The 20,408-nt window shown below is 43.0% G+C and overlaps 1 protein-coding gene across 1 annotated transcript in view; it reads right to left on the bottom strand.

Moving 5' to 3' along the window:
- Positions 1 to 12,971, bottom strand: part of armc2 (armadillo repeat containing 2) — a gene marked incomplete at its 5' end in the record, with an annotated part of 66,912 nt that extends 53,941 nt beyond the window's left edge. The window contains 5 exons of the mRNA XM_084314283.1: positions 679 to 826; positions 2,635 to 2,654; positions 11,813 to 11,987; positions 12,568 to 12,640; positions 12,754 to 12,971. Of these exons, the coding sequence (XP_084170409.1) occupies positions 679 to 826; positions 2,635 to 2,654; positions 11,813 to 11,987; positions 12,568 to 12,640; positions 12,754 to 12,971 (634 nt within the window). The remainder of the gene's footprint in view (positions 1 to 678; positions 827 to 2,634; positions 2,655 to 11,812; positions 11,988 to 12,567; positions 12,641 to 12,753) is intronic.
- Positions 12,972 to 20,408: the final 7,437 nt, after the last annotated feature.

The raw sequence follows: 20,408 nt of genomic DNA, 5'->3' as shown, positions 1-20,408 counted from the left end.
ACTCGGCAGCGGTTGTATTGTCTATTAGTCGGGGCGGTTGTAAAAGTGCGGTATAGGCAGGGGGAGAGCGGCTAATAGAATATCTGAAGGTGGATGGTGCGAAACGGCTGCCGTTGTAAGTGTTTTTTACTCCGGAGGAGAGTGTGCAAAGTGTTTTGTATAATGGTGTGCAATGAAAAGCTAATCTGAGATGATGGTAGTGGCCTTATGTTTTTATGTATTTTCTATATCTATTCTCTTCTCACTCCACACACACACACGCACGCACGCACGCAAACTACAAATATATAATATGTACTCTAGCTCTAATCCACCATATTACTGTATTTATCAAACTTCAATATATAATATGTACTTGCCCTAATCCACCCTATTACTGTATTTATCAACCCTCACAACAAGAGTGGCCAAGGTAAAGAAAGACTCAAAGGAAGCGAGGGGAGAGAAGATTCAGCTAGAAAAGGCGAGAATGGAAGATATGCTTCAACCCCATTAAGTAATGGTGAGCATGGCAACCTTTTATGAGGCAATAAATCTTCAACTTATTGTAACACTGTCACTCTGGCCAAAAGGAAGAGAGAGTGGGAGAGGGAGTGGGGGTGGGAGAGAGAGACAACTGGAAACAGTGAGAGGCACAGAGAGAGAGAGAGAGGGATTGTGATGTGAAGACAGGCCTACCTTTCAGTGGCGGTCCTGCGTGGGCCTGGTCTGAGGGAGGCCCCGTGGGCCCCGGAGGGGTCTGTGCCGCGAGGTCTACGACCCTCCCCCTCAGCCGACCGACCGCTCTGCCCTCCGATTCTGGAGTCTGCGCTCGGTCTGTCCGTATCTAAAAATGCAGACAAAGAAAACACAGCAAGGGGGGCTATTTACAGGTTACTAATAATACGCTGCACCCCGACTCTGGAACACCCTCCCTCAGACCATCAGAGACTCTCCCTCACTCTCCACCTTCAAATCCCGACTCAAAACCTACCTGTGCTCCCTAGCATTCAACATTCCCTACCTTCCATTACCCATAACCACCCTCCTCCAACCTAGCACCCCCCTTTCCCCTGCCCTACGTTCTCTCCTCTCCTGCCACTTCAACCCCCCCCCCCCCCCCCCCGGTTTCCCTTACTTACTTCCCGACTGTCTCCCCTACCGACTCCTGTATTTGTTGTCTGTTACTGGTGGTTTTATGTTCTTGTGTATTCATATTGTTCCCCCGTTTCCCTGTGGTTCTATGTTTCTCTGTTTCTTAGTTTTTTGCCTATTGTCAGCGACTTTGGGTCATTGAAAAGTGCTATACAAAATAAATGAATTATTATTAATACGATGTGTGTTGCGGACGAGACGTTCCATGTGTGCTAACGTGAATGGTATCACTGCCTTGTTTACGTCTAAAGGTGCTGTAAGTGGTATTTTGTTAGAATAATTATGTTAAAGAGCTCTACATTCCAACAGCCATCACTGATATAGAGTGTTTGGTAAGTAACATGGGTCTCCCAGTCCCTCCCATAGATATATATAGAACACTAGATAGCTTGCCTGCGCTGCCGGCCAATGGAGAGCGACGTCACTGAACCGCCGCCATCTTGCTCCAGTTAGCCTTGAGTGAGAGTGAGTGAGCTGCACAGACAAAAATACTCATAACTCGCTGAAATATTGACGGATTTACAAACGGTTTGGTTTATTACAAGCATTATTAACGTTAATCATTATTAATGATTCAAGCGGTTTGTAAAAAAAAACATCTTTAAAAGATTTTTTTTTATAAGTATGCAGTATCATAACTACATATTTGATGTTTATAGCAAACCAACCCGTTTGTAAATCCGTCAATATTTCAGCGAGTTATGAGTATTTTTGTCTGTGCAGCTCACTCACTCTCACTCAAGGCTGACCCTCCCAAGATGGCGGCGGTTCAGTGACGCTGGTGACTCCGCCTTAAGCTATCTAGTGTTCTATATATATCTATGGTCCCTCCACTCTGCAGTAAACACAAAATACATTTCCTGGTATCCCTTCCCACTTTATCCAATGAGGAGAGAGAACCCTAGATATTTTTTTTAACTTATTTCAAGAAATCTTACCAAGCCAAATTTGCTCACTGCACTGGTAGATTATTTTACTTGTTTCAAGGACACATTTGCTTGAAACTAGTTTTTATTTCTTATTTTGGAGAGTGGAGTTCTCGCTCCTGGTTGGATTTAGTGGGAACGGGACACCAGGAAATGTATTTTCTGTTTACTGCAGACTGGAGGGACTGAGAGACCCATGTTACTGACCAAACACTCTGTATCAGTGATGGCTGTTGAGTGTAGAGCTATTAATTTAACAAGTAGACCACTTATTTGAACAAACAAAGAAATACCACTTAGAGCACCTTTAATCTACAAGCCATGAATTAACCTTCAGTCAAGACGCTGGCCGGATGTCGGAAAGGAAGGAAGCTATGGTAGGTTTATTGCTTAGCAACTGGGAACTCGTTTTTACTGGTGACGGACCAAAATAAAAGTATCCAATTAAAACCCAAAGCTTCCTTCTTTAGCGCTAGAAACTATCATAAAATAAAAGTTGTATGAAAGCAACAGCATAGTCGAGGTCATGCTAGAATGATGGTGGTTATTGGGACCTGTGTGCTGATCTGCACACCTCGGCCGACAGCACCGTTCCTACAACCACGGCACATCTGTGTCAATAACCAGGATACTACATCACTCTCTCTCTTAGGTTATGTCTTAGTTGTGCAAGTGTGGTGTGTGGCTCGCTCCACTAAGAGTTACAGAAACGTTTTGTTTCATTGCAATTTTAAAAAGGTTAAGAAAAGAGCGGCGTGGAAAATAAAGTCAAAGACACTCTGGGGCAAAAAGCAAAGGCCTTCATCCTCTTCTCGCTCTAAAAAAAGTTAAGAACGACGGCATGAAAAAGGTGCACGGCGGAGAGTCCATTCAGAACTGCAGCTGCACTAAAATATTTTTTTTCTTCCACCCAAACAAACTGCTGAGAATGTAAATCAGGTATAATGTCAGGCTGTGAATGACTCCATTCATCTACCCTTTGAGAGAGAAACTGCTCCAGCACTCTGCTGCCTGCGCACATTCAGACGATATAAAGCTGGAATCAATTCTCTAGGGGAATTGAGAGAGGTTCTTCCACTTGCTTTACCTGTTGAAGCAATATAGAATATGTACTAGCTCTAATCCACCATATTACTGTATTTATCAACCCTCACAACATCATACGCCCTAATCCACCATATTACTGTATATATCAACCCTCAATAGAGTATGTACTAGCCCTAATCCACCATATTACTGTATTTATCAAACCTCAATATAGCGTATGTACTAGCTCTAATCCACCATATTACTGTATTTATCAAACCTCAATATAGAGTATGTAGCCTACTAGCCCTATTCCTGTAAGGGCTGCGTGTGCGTGTGTGGGTCACGAGCAGATGATAGGGACTCTCTAAGTTATCCATGTATGAATAACCACTAAACTGCTTATGCATACATTAAGGAGAAGGGGAAAAATAAACAACAAAAAACAACCTTTACAGGTGGAAGCCTCAAAGTGAGTATTTAAGAAAATAAGTAAAGTCCAAAAAAAAGGACGACACTCATTCAAGAGGTATTGTAGAAAAATAAATAAGCCACAAAGGCAACTCCTAAAAACAGAGTTTATATTGAAAACATAAAACAATAAACCTCCGCCAAGGGAGTTTATGTGCAAAGGACAGTTCCAAAAGAACACAAGAAAACACTACCATAAAGGGTTCAGCCTCTATAAAATAAAGTGTCAAATAAACCAGTAGACCAAAACAACTATGGCTACAAAGAAGGCTGAAGGCTAAATGCTGAATAGGGCAGCACTACACTTTAATATAATAAGCCTGACCAAAAGGATAGCCAACACAAGCAAATGAAAAAGCAGTTGACACTGCAATCTCCAAACTTAAATAGACTCAGCTTTGCCATAGGCACAGCTTCACTGAATCAGGTGCAATCAAGCCCACACACCTGCCGACCCATGAGGCAATCAACCACAGAGGCCAGTGATTGACAGCTATCCCTCACAGGAGATGAAATAGACAGCTGTCCCTCACAGAAAGGAAAAATAAAGCAAAAACCATGACAATTCCACCATATTACTGTATTTATCAATCTTCACAACATCATACCTCCTAATCGACCGTATTACTGTATTTATCAACAACATCTCCTTTTTTCACACTACTTTCCTTGTTTCCTTGATGTTCAAATCAGAATGTTGAAATAGCCTGATTCATGTTCACCTTTAAAGGAATGGTTCGGATTTTGGGACGTTAAGTTATATGGAATCCTTGCTAACTAGTGTGGTGATGCAATGCCAGTAGGAGTTCCGGCCCACCACCTGGTTCCCGAGCAAACCGGGAAGAGCCAGGACTCCCGACGACGGGACTAATGTGGGTAAGCTACTGGCTTGCATCAACTACAGACCATTTTCCTATATTTCAATTCTCTCTAAAGATCAGTAGAGCTAAACATACTCAGAAAATAATCTACAAAACAATCATGAACAAACCAAATATCAATAAATTCAAGAAAATGCTTGCCAATATCTCATGGAATGACTTGTGTAAAGAAAGCAATGCTGATTTTGCATAATAGCATTTTATGAAAATCATTAACTCCATGTTTAATGAATGCTTTCCTTTTAGCGGTTCTACTAAAAAACACAGTTGTGACCTCAATAAGCCTTGATTTACACCCGACTTGCAGAAGTTGCTGAGGAAAAAGAATAAATCATATAAAAAGTATATTTCAAATCCTACTCCATCCTCTCACATTGGTTATAAATCGTATCGAAACAAATATAATCATTCCATTAGATTGGCCAAAAATAAATATTTCAGCGAGGAATTTAAAAGGTGCTCAAATGATAGTAAAACCACCTGGAAAGTAATAAATCAGTTATTGCAGAGAGAAAAGGCTTCCTCAGAGCTGCCTCTAGTCTTTTTGGAAGGCAACAATTCAATCCATTTGTTATTGCTAAAAAGTTCAAATATCTTTTTGTCAACATTGGTAGTAAACTAGCAAACAAAATTCCTGTTTGTCAAGAAAATCCACTTGATTTCATCTCAAGAAATGTTCTTCCTTTTCCTCAAGAAATAAGTGACTTAATTGATTAACAAAAAATTTCTTTTGCTGGTCATGACATCTCTGCTTTCCTTGTCACGCAGGTGAAGGAGTCTATATTGCAGCCCCTTGTTCATATTCTCTCTCTGTCTTTAGAAAAAGGCATTGTGCCAGATGATCTAAAAGTTAAGGTTAGTATATTAGTATAATAAGGTTAGTTAGGGTTAGATTATTATTTTATTATACATATTTTAATTTCCCCCCCCCCAGATAATGGTTGAAGGGCGGCCGGGTAGCGCAGCGGACTAAGCGTCTGCCTACCACCGCAAGATACACTGGTATCGAATCCGGCTGTCAGCGGTACCTCCGGCTTGGTTGGTCGTCCATACTGATACAATTGGCAGTGTCAGCGGGTGGGAAGCCGGTGGGGTGTATCCTGGTCGTTGTAAACAGCGACTCCTACAGGTCGGTCAGGGCGCCTGCACAGCGAGGGAGGGAACTGGGGAGGGTAGTGTGATCCTCCCACGCGTTACACCTCCCCAGTGAGAGTCCTCGTTGTCAGGTGAAAAGAAGCGGCTGGCTGTCTCCACATGTGTCGGAGGAAGCATGTGATAGACTTCAGGGCTCCTGTAGAATATATTGAGAGACCTCTAAACCTGTTTGTAAACAACGCCCCCTCCCTTCCAAACCTCCCCCTTCTCCCCATTTGTTCACCTGGTACTTAATCGTTCCCCCAACTGGGGAGCGGGATCTTTTTACCTGACTGACGGAGCTGGTCTGTTTGGGTGAGATCTCCAGCCATATTCTCTCCTTTCTCTCCCATTACAGAAGCCGAGACCCTGACACTGGTAACGTCGAACCGTCGGACTACATGCCAGCTGGACCAGCTACCCTCCCCACTCCTCCAGACCATAGCACCAGACATCCTCCCATTCCTAACTGCAACCATCAACTCCTCACTCAACTCGGGGGTGGTCCCCACCTCCCTAAAACAAGCCAGAGTCACGCCGCTCATAAAAAAACCAACCCTGAACCCCACCGTCATAGGCAACTACCATCCTGTCTCTTCTCTCCTTCCTTTCTAAAACACTTGAACGTGCTGTATCCAACCAACTTACTGCTTATCTCTTACAGAATGACCTCCTAGACCCTAATCAGTCTGGCTTCTGGACTGGCCACTCCACAGAAACGGCCCTCATTGCGGTCACAGAGGCACTTCACTTAGCAAAAGCGAAAGGCCTCTCCTCTGTCCTGATTCTCCTAGATCTATCTGCAGCCTTCGACACAGTCAACCATCAGATCCTCCTCGCGGCCCTCGCAGAAATGGGAGTGGCTGGCTCTGCACTGACATGGCTGACAGCATACCTCAATGACCGCTCCTACCAAGTGTCATGGAGAGGGACCCTGTCGGCCACCCGCCCCCTGCGGACGGGTGTCCCCCAGGGCTCGGTTCTAGGACCCCTTCTCTTCTCCCTCTACACTAAATCACTGGGTAACATTATCACGTCTCATGGCTTCTCCTATCATTGTTATGCCGACGATACTCAACTCTTCCTCTCCTTCCCTCCCTCAGATATCCACGTCTCTGAGCGGATCTCGGCCTGTCTGTCTGACATCTCCGCCTGGATGACGACCAACCACCTCAAACTGAACCTAAGCAAAACAGAATTGCTCCACCTGCCGGCCAAATCCTCCCCCCTGACCGACCTTTCCATCACAGTCGAGAATGCAGCTGTGACCGCGTCCCCGACCGCCAAGAACCTTGGTGTTGTCCTCGACGACCAGTTGAACTTCTCTGCTCACATCGCAGCGACAACCAGAACCTGCAGATTCCTCCTGAGCAACGTTAGAAGGATCCGCCCCTTCCTGACAAAAGAAGCCACCCAACTCCTCGTCCAATCAACAGTCATCTCCCGCCTCGACTACTGCAACGCACTGCTCGCTGGCCTCCTGGCCATTGCCACTAAGCCTCTTCAACTCATTCAGAATGCAGCGTCCCGCCTGATCTCAAACCTACCGAAGTCGGCCCATGTCACCCAACTTCTTAGGGACCTGCACTGGCTCCCCATTGCTGCACGAATCCACTTCAAGGCCCTCGACCTAGCATACCGTGCGGCAAAGGGAACCGCTCCCGCCTACTTCCGGTCAATGGTCTCTAACTACACACCCTCAAGACCCCTACGCTCTGCATCTTCTGGCCGCCTCAGACCTACTCCTATCCAAGCTCCGGGAGGGTCATCAAAGAGAAGTCACCTATTCTCAGTCCTTGCCCCACAATGGTGGAATGAACTACCCACCCCAGTTAGGACAGCCGAAACCCGTCCAATCTTTCCTCTTAGGCAGATTTCTGCCCATTTAAGACATATTAGCACTAGTAGCGCGATTCCCCACATTTTCCTGAGATCGGATTTGGCCGTGGCTGAGAGCAGAATTTAAGAGTGCTGATGAGCTTGATGATTGATTGACTAATTGAAATTTCTATTAACTTGACAGACTGTGTGCTCATAGTGATTCCTTCATGTCAACGCTACAGGCCTCCTTGGAATTAATTACTTAATCATAATTAAAATAAATGACAATATTTGTACGATAAGAAATTATGCATTTGATGTCGGAAAAATAAATAATATGGATTCATCTGATCATAGGGCAGCTGGATTAACCATATCTGAACCAGCTATTTTGGACAAATGTATAATTACTTTAATTACTCAAACACATATTCAAACACAATTATGCAATTATTGTGAAATGATATACTCTCTTTTTTAGACTCTTTTTGTATCACAAACAGTACTGTATTTGCAAATCTGGTATGTCAAATATATAGATGTAGCAGTACTGTCTATCTGTATGTCATGTATGTCATTATGTTATGATGAATTGAAAATGGGGGACCCTGATGTAAACAAGACGAAAGTCTTTCTCTGGTCTGCATCCCCTTAACAATTGTGTGTATTGAGCTGTACTGTACTGTACCCATTCTGCAATCTGTTAACCCATTCTTCGCCAGGCATTGTACCCTTCTTATACCATCCTCTGCCAGCTCTATTTGTCTATGGAGATGTTCACCTTCTTTGCAGGGCTATAACTTTTTAAATTGTATTGCTAAATTGACATTACTATGGCCCATTCAACATCAATTATCTATCGTTCAGGATATAGGAACGTTTTACTTTTTCATTCACACATTCATACTAAAATACTGTCTAGAATATAAATATGTTTTTATCGTTTTCTGCTGTATTTCATAGAACGTGAGATATAGCAATTTTTTTTTTATCCACTTTTTCTCCCATTTTCTATATTTTTCTCCCATCCCAATTTTGTATCATCCAATTCAACCCTCCCCTGTCTCGAACGCTGTTTCTTGCCTCCCACAAGCCGGCTGCAATGTGGACTAAGTCATACATAGCACAAGTCCCCTCCGGTACTTGAGGTAACAGCAGTCGCATCTTTTCACCTGCGCAGCTCGATCTCTCAGTGGCGAGGAGTAACGCGTGGGAGGCTCACGCTGCCCCCGACACTTCCTGATTCTACTGCGCAGGCGCACCAACCGACCTGTAGGAGTCGCTGTCCACAACACCCGATCCCCACCCATCAGTTTCCCACCCCCTAATACGGCCAATGTGTATTAGTATGAACGACCAGGTGAGATATAGCCATTTATATATTAGATCATCAAATGCAGTTTGATAGCGATTGACGCCAGATTAAAAATGTCAACTGTACATGGTCCTAGACATTATGACTTATCATCTGATGTTGACCGGAAGGGGGGGGTCGTTTATAATGCAATGAACGACGTTAAATGATTCATGTTGTATGGGTGATATATAGATCAGAGCAGTTTGTATGGTTAATAATAATCAAAAATGCTGAAACTCACCGCAGCTTCCTCTTACCGTTGGGTGATCAGCGTGGAGCAAAAAGATCGCTATTATGGGATGTTGATCTAGGTGAACCATTTCCAGGTTGAATAATACTATATACGTCCAAATAATGTTGTTTATTGAGTTATGGCAACGGATCGATTATCCAGTGTGTCGAGATGGAGTCCCGGGAGCGATAGCGAGTGGCGGACGGAATAGGGGGGGGACACCAAGCACTTCCGGCCCCACTTCCGGTTTGGCAACTCGCCGATCGGCCACCAGGTGGCGGTATTGAAGCGCTGGAGAGTTAATAATAATAATAATAATAGATCAAATTTATATAGCGCCTTTCATAGAACCCAAGGTCGCTTCACAATCAGGACAAAAAATAGGGCAAGGAGAATAGGGGGGGGGGGGGAGGGGGGATGAGGGAAGGTAAGGGATAATGGACCTAATCTAATCTAAACTAACTGATGGGGAAAAGCCTTGGTGAAGAGGTGTGTTTTTAAAGCGGATTTGAAGGTGTCCAGGGTTGGGGCGTTGCGGATTTCGGGGGGGAGAAAGTTCCAGAGGGTATGGGACGCCACGCTGAAGGCTCTGTCCCCAAAATTCCGTAACCTGGTGCGAGGGATGGAGAGGAGACCTAGATCAGAGGATCGTAGGTTCCGGGATGGAGTGTACTGGTGGAGGAAATCAGACAGGTATCGGGGGGCGAGGGCATGGAGGGATTTGTAGGTGAGGAGCAGGAGTTTGAAGGTGATGCGGAACTTGACTGGAAGCTAGTGGAGGTGGAGATCTACAGCACCAGTCATGACTCCGTGGGTGAAATGTGAATACCATGACAAAAATGTGACATATTGATCTCGATGACGTCGTAATCCGTCATTGGCAGATTAAGCATGGCGAGGAATGACGTCTTAATCAGTCAATGGCAGAGAATGGGTTAATAAAGTTTTCAATCAATCAATACTGCATTCATTCATTACGTGCGTAGGCTATACAGTACTGCGCGTGTGTGTGTGCAAGCGCTGCGGCAGGTGCCCGAGCTGTACTATATATGATGACAATACAATTAATCTAATCTAATTTCGATGGGTCGCAAAACGCTTCCATTTTCACACAGCTGCATCATTAGTTGCCTTATAAGGAGCTCTGGAGGAGTTGTTTTGTATGCAAATGACCTGAACAGGGTTCGCGTTTGAGACATATGCCATTCCCCAATGCAGATATCATAGGTGTGATCGTTTGAGCCACTTAAGACATATTACCAGCGTGTTGAGGACTCAAACTTGTAAGTCGCTTTGGATAAAAACGTCATCTAAATGACTAAATGTAAATGTAATGTACCACTCATACAGACTCATACAGTACATGTACCACTTATACAGTACATGTACCACTCATACAGTACATGTACCACTCATACAGTACATGTACCACTCATACAGTACATGTACCACTCATACAGACTCATACTAGGGATGTCCCGATCCGATCACGTGATTCTCGGGAATTTTTATTATTATTTTGTTTAAACTAGACTAGTTCATAGTCTAGAATTATTCTGCACTAAGCCAATTTTATATTTTATTTTATTATTTATGACTGAATGTAACTGAACTTGTGAAGCTAGTAGTAGTCAAGTTACCTCTGTTACTGCACTACCTTTCTTATTGCACTATTCTGCACATAATTTGTTTTAGTTTACATGGTTATTTTGTGGTGCACCACTGATAAGCTTTATTTTTATTTTGTTTTGAATTTTGATCCAACGCTGCAATAAGTGAAAAAATAAGCTATATATCCATGTTGGATATAATGGATATACTGTTAAAAAAGCCATATCCATGTTGGATATAATGGATAGTTGGATACTGTTAAATAAAAAAACAACCTTAAGGGTCAACTTGATTGCATTTTTTTCTTTTCTTTTTTCTTAATGCATTGCCGAAAGATCGGATCGGGAAAAATCGGTATCGGCAGATACTCAAAATCACATGATCGGGAGCAAAAAAATGTGACCGGGACATCCCTAACTCATACAGTACATGTACCACTCATACAGAGACTCATACAGTACATGTAGGCCCTACCACTCATACAGACTCATACAGTACATGTACAGTACCACTCATACAGTACATGTACCACTCATACAGACTCATAAATGTATATGTACCACTGGTCTATTTTCCAATAACGCTCGTCTTCCCATTTACCATGTTCTCCATTTCTTTCAACACATTCTCTATCGGAGAAACAAAAGATCTTCGTCCAACTTCGTCCTTCAACCAAAAACTCATGAAAGGAGAAAAATGCAGCAACTCTTGGAGGCCAATGGATGTTCTAAAAATAATGTTCTTTGTTGATACAATTAAAACCAACGCGTTTCCGCAACATGGCTTTATCGGGGGTTACATGACAAAGAAAGAACTATGGATCTTAAATATCCATATAATCCTCCACGGGGAAACTGACACAATCTCTATCACCTGTTACATTAACAAACCCTTCCTGGCCTACATGTTTTTTTTTGCACAATTGCACTGTATTTGTATTCTAATTTAGTCTATATACCCTACTACAATCCTGCACAATCATACAGCCCTGTCCTATATTATATTCTATTGTATTTTTATTCTAATCTAGTTTATATATTCCATTTTATTTTATTCTACTTGAATTGTCTGTTAATCTTGATTCGGCAAAAGACCAAGACAAATCCCTCGTATGTGCAAAGCTTACTTGGCAATAAAGACATTTCTGATTCTGGTTCTGATTCTGTCGCGTCGGAGTCCCAGTGACTTCTATCGACCGCACCTTCTTCTCCTTCCTTACCGTCTGTAGGTTGTGCTTCAGGTGGGAGCGTGGTCTGAGATCCTGCCCTGCGGAGCCGTGCCCGCGGCCCTGCCGCACCCCTCCTGGCTTCCAGTGGCTCAGAGGGGGGTTTGGGAAGGGCAGTGTGGCCCACTGCTTCCTCGGTAGTATCATAGGAGACCGGCAACTTGGGCTTCTGTGCAGTAGTACACAAACAATTAGTGGGAGCATGCAGTAGAGCTCCACAGTGGCTGGTTCCAGGAGAACCCTATGTCTGCATCCTATTCCTCATGGCTGATTTTCACTATGCAACATAGAAACACACAGGTCTCCAATATTGGACTATCGGCTGCTCAACAGCTGCAAATTTCACAAGTATGAAAATAGAAAATAGCACTCCCGAATAGTAGGGATGATATGACAAGTAAATTAAATGCTGGTTGATATGTACTCAACAACATGAAATATTTGACAAGTTAATTTAAATTTAACCTACATTCAGACTTGCCAGCAAAGGGCACTATACATTTCCATGGGTCATTAACATATAATACATGTGCAATTCACACAAACATATATAGATATGAGTTCTACAGAGGCTGTATGTTTTGGGCTTATGAAATAGCTGTCAAATAGCCTAACTGTTTATTTTGTTCCATCTTACTAGTGGATTAGTCAATTGCATTAACTTTACATGATATCAGCACTGTGAAATGAGTCCAACTTCTCCATCTAGCACATAGGCGCGTCCTACGGCTGCGTGTGAGGGAACTTACATGGTCCAAAGGGGAGAGACGAGTCCCTGAACCCGGCCTGGAGTCGGGGGCATCAAAGTTCCGAGCATGAAGGCTGTGAGTAAGAACATGTCTGGTTATTGCTACAAGTTGCCATTGGTGACGTGACCCCAAAGAAAACCTGAGGACGGAAAAAAGAAGAAAGTGATCTTGACCAAAGCCCCTGACCTGAAGGTAGACGGAGGTCTGCTCTCACGGTTTGCGCGAACGGAACTCTCCCCAAACAGTTGCCTGTGGTCATCTCTAGGGGTGAAGGGTCGCTTGGTGCACACGGGGCGTAGGGACTGCCTGGCCTCGCTGACTATCTCCGCACTGGTCTTCCTCTCTGCACTGGTCCGTGCAGAGAAAGGGCCGGCTTTCTCACGTTTTCTTTCCATAGAGGCCATGTGTGCCTATGTGTTGTTTTCCAAAGACCAGGTGTTATTATGTGTGGCTCCAAGGGAATAATGAGGAAATACTTGGCAATAATGAGGATAAACACAGTGTCAAGACAAAAAAAGATAAAGATAATAAGTTAAATTAAAGGTGTGCAGCATAGCTGAAGATGACAAGGGTTGTTTACTGAGGTGAGTTGTACAACAGCCACAGGTTCACCAGACTGCTTGAGTGAATTGAGTCTGCCCTGCCTGCGCGTTCACGCCGATCTCCATGGTTACCAAATGCCGCGGTGGAAGCAGCTAGCGACGCTCCACAACAAACCATCCCCAAGAAACTAAAGCCAACCGTCCTTAACGCAATGTAAGCATGGAAGAAAACGTGCTAAGTATCCCCAGTATAGTGAAATACAAAACGATAACACTATAAGAATCCTCAATGTTGCTCACAAGTCCGTACGGTAACGAGATAGTACGTAGTAGGGAAATATTATATGCAGCAGCAAGAGACCATGTTCGTTCGTGTGAAATAGCGTTAACTACAAGGTCGGATTTGAATTGATGTCTAAAGCTCTTTCTTACCGTTATAGTCAGTCCTTCGTGGTTTATACCTGAGGCCAGTTAGTCATTTCCAAAAACCCGAAAGTCGAGTTCCACAGCCAAATTAGAAACGGCATGACTCCTAACGTTCATTGCTAGAGAAGTCAACTTTGCAAAACAAACACAGCCACGGGCTGCTACTAGCGTGCTGTGCACGAGCTTTCTGAATGACTGTCGCGCGACTTGTCAAACTGTTGGGAGCCTTCCGCACGAGATGTGTGTACTTGGTTGATTGATTGATTGATTGAAAATTGTATTAACAGATTGCAGAATGGGTACAATACAGTACAGCTCAATACACACAATTTTAAGGGGATGCAGACCAGAGAAAGACTTTCGTCTTGTTTACATCAGGGTCCCCCATTTCTTAATTAATACGGCATTTTCAATTAATCTTAATTAGTACGCCTTATTAATATGGGGATATTTAGAATAATAATACAAGTTCTCCTCCTCCTTCTTCCTCCTCCTCTTAGGATTCTGGAGAGTGGTCGCCTGAACCATGGATGATTTGGTGTCCAGATAGGCTAACAGTAAATGTATAATTTAATTTAATTTGGTAGATTTGTAGGCTATAGGCTTAGGTAACGTTGATATGGTTTCTAATTCACTGGTAACATAGGCTATTTGAATATAATTTTGTGAAAAAGGCCTAGTAAGCCATTTACAAAAGCCTAATGGAAAAGCCTACCATTATGAGACAAACAACCCCATTGATCAGTATTAATTTACTATCACTGGCAAGCTGGTATGCAATTACTGTATTGCCAATATCACAATTCCAAACGTCAAAGATATTGTGCGTGTGTGTGCATGTGTGCATTATTGTGTGTGTGTGTGTGTGTGTGTGTGTGTGTGTGTGTGGCATGCTGATACGATGATAACAAATGCGATAACAACTGAACAAAATGAACAAATGGGTATCACAATTTAAGAATAATAATCCCAAAACACTTTATTGCATTGTATGGTGAGGTACAAGGAGTTTGACTTGAGACAGTGCAGTGACATCACTATTACACGGTATAAACAAGTAACACTGTACATTGAGGGGGGGGGGGGAGGAGACACTGTACAAACAAACACAATTGTACATTGAACTATTGACAAAACCATACTAGGTAAATGACTGTACATTGGAGGGGGTTGGGTTAGGATATTTACAGGGGCCAGTGTTGAATTGCAGTCTCCCGTAGGTGTCCCTTGAGAGAGGTTTTGAAAGTGGGTAGTGATCCACATTCCTTTACAGCTTTGGGTAGGGCGTTCCACATTGATGTGGCATAATTGCGAAACGTGTTTAGTCCCTTATTTGAGCCGAATCTGGGTTTAACATGATTTGTGGAGCTCCCTCTGGTGTTGTGATCGTGGTATTCACTGACCTTTGGGAAGTATTTTGACATGTACATGGGTACCTTGGTCGTGTAGTGTATCTTGTAGACCAGGCCCATTGCAAGTTGTTGTACTCTGTCGTCTACTCTAAGCCATCCTAGGTTGTCAAAGTGGGCAGGGGTGAGGTGGGTTCTAGGAGTAAGGTCAAGCAGTAGTCTGACCAGTTTGTTTTGAGATGTTTGTAATTTTGTTTTTAGCGCCTTTGAGGTGCTTTGGTACCATGAGGTGCAAGCATAGTCGTAGTACCCCTGAATGAGTGCTCCTGCCAGAGTCTTCAGGGTGTTCTTGTTTACCAGAGAGGAGATCCGGTACAAGAATCGAGTTCGTTGGTTGACTTTTTTTATTACATTGGATGCCATTTTGTCACAGGAGAGATTAGCCTCTAGGATGGAACCCAGGTAGGTAATTTCATCTTTCCTTGTGACAATATTGTCACCCACTGTAACTGAGAAGCCGTCGGTCTTGCTGAGTTTGTTATTTGAACCGAAGAGAATGGACTCTGTTTTGCCCATGTGTAATGATAGTTTGTTATCAGCGAGCCATATGCAGATTCTGCCTAGTTCCGAGCTGAGGGTTTTTTCAACCTGTAACTTGTTCTTGTCAGAGACCAGCAGGGCTGAGTCGTCCGCAAACAGGAACAAGTTGCAGTCACAAGCTGACGACATGTCATTTGCATTGAGGTCACGATTCTTAAGAGAGAGACATATAGGGAAGAGAATGAGAGGGAATGGTCAATAAAGTTTAGAATTTCGATATAATGTTCATTATTTCTAAATGTTTAATTCCGTATTGAGATTGTTACACCCCTAGAGGTATAATTGGATAATGCCCTGAAGTGCAAGAGTCCACTGTACTGTAGTAGTAGTTTAGTTTTACACAATAACGACAACTGTAAAGTACAAAAGATATACAGTGCAGGAAGAGGCAGAAAAGCCCAGAAGGCTTATAAGAAACCTCCACCTATAATAATAAACATAATTATATTACATGAAGCAAGTTGGAAAACAAGATCAATGTAAGGACCTTGTTGGAGTGTGTGAGAGTAAGAAGTAAGTGTGTGTGTGTGTGTGTGTGTGTGTGTGTGTGTGTGTGTGTGTGTGTGTGTGTGTGTGTGTGTGTGTGTGTGTGTGTGTGTGTGTGTGTGTGTGTGTGTGTGTGTGTGTGTGTGTGTGTGTGTGTGTATGAGAGTGAGAGTGAGAGTGAGAGTGAGAGTGTGTGTGTGTGTGTGTGTGTGTGTGTGTGTGTGTGTGTGTGTGTGTGTGTGTACGTTAGAGTACAATACACTGATTATAATACACAAGTTACAATACACTGTTACAATATAATAATCAAATGTTCCTTCAAACCTTTTTTGTACGTTTTTGAAGAAGGTTTTTTTCAGATTGATTGATTGATTGAAAACTTTATTAACAGATTGCAGAATGGGTACAATACAGTACAGCTCAATAGCCTACAAACAACTGGAGAAAATCATTCCATAAATGCATTAACATAAAGGGTCACTTCACCGGAAAAACATTTTGCACACATTCATTTAATTTGACAGTTATTGAAACAGTTAATGAGTTTGAATATGTCCTCCACTGACACTGAATCCTAGCCAAAACATGTTATTTTGGCTTAATTATATACAGAATTGTATTGGGTATTGGGGATATTATGGATTTACCTCAACTGCTGCCACAGTTTTCGTGTTAACACAATAACTTCAATCGCTTTCACAGATTTGCTGTGCACTTTTCTTTTCTTTATAGCCTTTTCATATTTTTTTGCTCCCACCAGGGCTGGACTGGTAATCTGGCATACCGGGCATTTTCCCGGTGGGCCGATGCATCTTTGGGCCGTTATAATTTGATTGATAGAAGTTTGGTCAACGACCGGCCCACTACTAGGCTGGGACAACGGCCCATTGGTACTGACTGACACTGGGCTGGCCCAATCACATCTCTTACTAAGTTTTTGTAGCTAATGCAGTTAACTAGCTAACGTTATTTTGTCCGCATCGCGTTGGCTAAGCTGGTGTTGTGGTTGTGGTATTCACTGACCTCTGGGAAGTAATTTGACATGTACATGGGTACCTTAGTTGTGTATAGTATCTTGTAGACCAGGCCCATCATGACCAATCATGACCAATTTGTATTCCTGAGGATATCACCTAAAAGCATTCATTAAAACACTTATTTCCAAGGTGGTCCTCAATGGAAGACATAAAAAACACAGCACATATATAGCCTATACTCAACTGCTCATTTTTGCTCAACTGCAAAAATGTATGCCTACTTATGTGTTAGCCTACAGGGAAAACACATTCACAACAGGCAGCAAAGTTTATTTTCAGCCAAGTATGGTGGTAAGGTAGCTATTAGGATATATATGGTATGGATTATTTACTGTTATAACTTATTACTATCTGTGGTAGCTCTAGTCTCCACCTATACACAAATTGTTTTTGTGCTGTCCATTGAGCATTCACCTTCACGTGGTAGGCACATTAACTGTAGGTCAAACTCCCCAAACAAACAAGCACACCATTGATTTAATTGCCATATAAATAACATACAAAGATCTAACTATTACTCCTTTCTGAACATGAATATAAAACAAAAAGGTGATCTATTAACTGTGTAAACCTTATGCAATATTCATCATTGATATTTGGATACTTGAAATCTGTATGAACTGAGTAGTTAGTATCAAATGAAATAAGATGGAACAGCTCCATGCATTAATTGAATAAACAACTATTTGCTCATTACCAGTATGGTATTGTTTAAATTGTACAGCTTTTTGCACATCTTTGTCAGGGAATTCCAACAATTCTGGACCTGAATGTACCAGTTAATTATAATCATCTCTCTCTCTCCTTATGACTAGTCAAGCCAGGTTGTGGAGGTGAGAGACAGGGAGGAACAGGCTGTAGACTATAGGCTACTTTGCCCGTCCTGAGCCTGCTATGATGCAGAAAACAAGATTGAGCCAAGAGCGAGTGAGTACATTGGTCCACTTGCACTGGTCCACTTGTCCATGGCACTTACTACCCAGCGTTGTAGTGGTTTGGGGGAATAGTACAGTAGGTACGCATATTTAAGGGGACCGCAAGGATGGTGTACTGGTGGGTGGTGTCCGACCGATTGTTGTGGGCCGGTCTGGGCCAAAAATGCCTGGGCCGATTTTTTGTCCCAGTCCAGCCCTGGCTCCCACCCCTCAATTTAGTCGTTATGCCAATCCCCTCCTGGTCGTTGCGCTTCCCTACTGTCAGCCTGGGGAGGGTGTAGACTACCCCACTGTCAGCCTGGGGAGGGTGTAGACTACCCTACTGTCAGCCTGGGGAGGGTGTAGACTACCCTACTGTCAACCTGGGTAGGGTGAAGACTACACAGCAAAACGTTTTTTTCACAGGAAATTCACTGTATTATTTTACAGATTACTTTCCCCCCCTACTTTAACACTTTGAGTGCCAGCCACGAGAAATCTCATTAGTTCATGCCATGCGTTGAGTGCCAAGAACGAGAAATCTCGTTATTTAATCGAATTTATTTTTTTATCGATTTCCATTCATTTTTCATCAATCTAGCCTCACGTTACCAGTGGGGATCTATCTGAGCTCGAACAGGGAAAATACCGCCCCCTATCGTCTCTCCGGATGGTATTGCACCCATTGGATTGGACTGAATGAAATGGATGGGGAAAAAATAGTCCGGAATCCACATTTTACTTGTCAGGCATGTAACCGGAGACGATCCCATTCATTGCCGAGCCGCAGAACAGCGTGGAATGTGTGTTTCCAGTACCCAGCGTTGGATCAATAAACGCGATCGATATTTGGAATGGCGATCAGGAATTGGAATAATCTTTTTGGAGAACATCTTATCTGAGGTAAGGAATCTATTTTACCAGTCTTGGGATAATCAGAGTTTTTTTCACCTATATCTCAGCGTGTCCCATATGTGTGTGTGTGGCTGTGAGTGTGTGTGTGTGCTGATCAGGAAATAAGATAATCGATTTTTCAGCCCGCTTCTCTAGCGTGCATAAGTACACATATACTATCGGTAATCTAGCGTTTATTTGAAAACGATTCATAAATAGGTCGAAAAATTACAACGTGTTTTGTGTATTCGACTAAAGCGCGATTCCGGCAGAATCACCTTTTTTTCTGGAAGTTTAAAAAAACAAGCGTTTTTCAAAATGGTATAAAACGGAAATGTACCGATTAAAAAAACAATCCGTTTCGACAATGTTGACTGCAAACAAGTCATTGATAAGCGATGGGCGTATTAGACACATAGCCATAATTTAAGATATAGTTTATGCGTTCGCAAATGTGCTCGCCCAGTGGTGCAGTCGTAATATGGGCCAAGGCCAAACGCCACGTGCACGCGCGCTCCCGCACAGAACAGATGATTATTATGCATAACAATGTTTTTTTTTTTTTTTTTTTTAGCTTCATTTTTTTAGCGTTTATCGCTTTTCTGGTCAAGCATGACCGACAGATGCAGGGTGAAACGGGAGGGAGAACAGGGGAAGACATTCGGCAAATGACGGCGGGTCCGGGAATCGAACTCGGAGTCAACCAGATCCATGACGCAGCACGGTATTCCCCGACGCTTTCACGTCGAGGTACATGGTGAGCTACTGGAGCTCCCCTGCATAACAATGTTTTAAATGTAATTGTAGTTACAATTTCTTTAATTGAATTAACTTAAACTAGAAAAGTAAATACAAACTAAATTAACAATGTAACTTAGAGTTAGTCTACAGAAGGACAGTTTCCTTCAGACTGAAGCACAACTTGTCTCATCCTTCCAGTCGGGAGATCAAGCAACCCCCCACCTACAGGGCTTGTATTTTGGTTGTCGGTATCCTATTATTATGCAAAGTCTAGGTGATAAGTGCCGGCCGGGGTATACGGCGCGACAAGTCATTTTTGTGTGCGCGAGTGCACATCATTGCGCGCACTTCTGCCTCAGTGACGTAGCCTAAACGGCGTTTAACCGCGTTTGACCACCACTGCATGCCTGTGCTCGCCCTCCCATTGACTACAGCGCTGGCACTCAAGCGCTATTTCTGCGCCCCCTGCTGGCACTCAAAGTGTTAAGTGTAAATGCCATAAAAATACAGTAAATAACTTTTGATAAAAAATATTAACCATTAAATAAAGGTTGTAATCTGTAAATGTATTTGATTTTATTGTAATTTGACAGTAAGTATTTTGGCAACCGTTGCTGCCAGACATTTACTGTTTCTTTTGCCATTTTTATTTTTACATTGTACCCTACTGTCAGCCTGGGTAGGGTGTGTAGACTACCCTACTGTCAGCCTGGGGAGGGTGTAGACTACCCTACTGACAGCCTGGGGAGGGTGTAGACTACCCTACTGTCTGTCTGGGGAGGGTGTAAACTACCCCATGCCTTCTCTGCTTCTTTTCACCTGACAGCTAGGAGTTTCACGCTATCTCCCCTA

Source organism: Notolepis coatsorum (genome assembly GCF_963971535.1).
Source record: "Notolepis coatsorum genome assembly, chromosome: 5".
In the NCBI taxonomy this organism is placed as follows: domain Eukaryota; kingdom Metazoa; phylum Chordata; class Actinopteri; order Aulopiformes; family Paralepididae; genus Notolepis; species Notolepis coatsorum.
The sequence above is the reverse complement of the archived record's forward strand: the minus strand, read 5'-3'. Positions and strand labels throughout refer to the sequence as shown.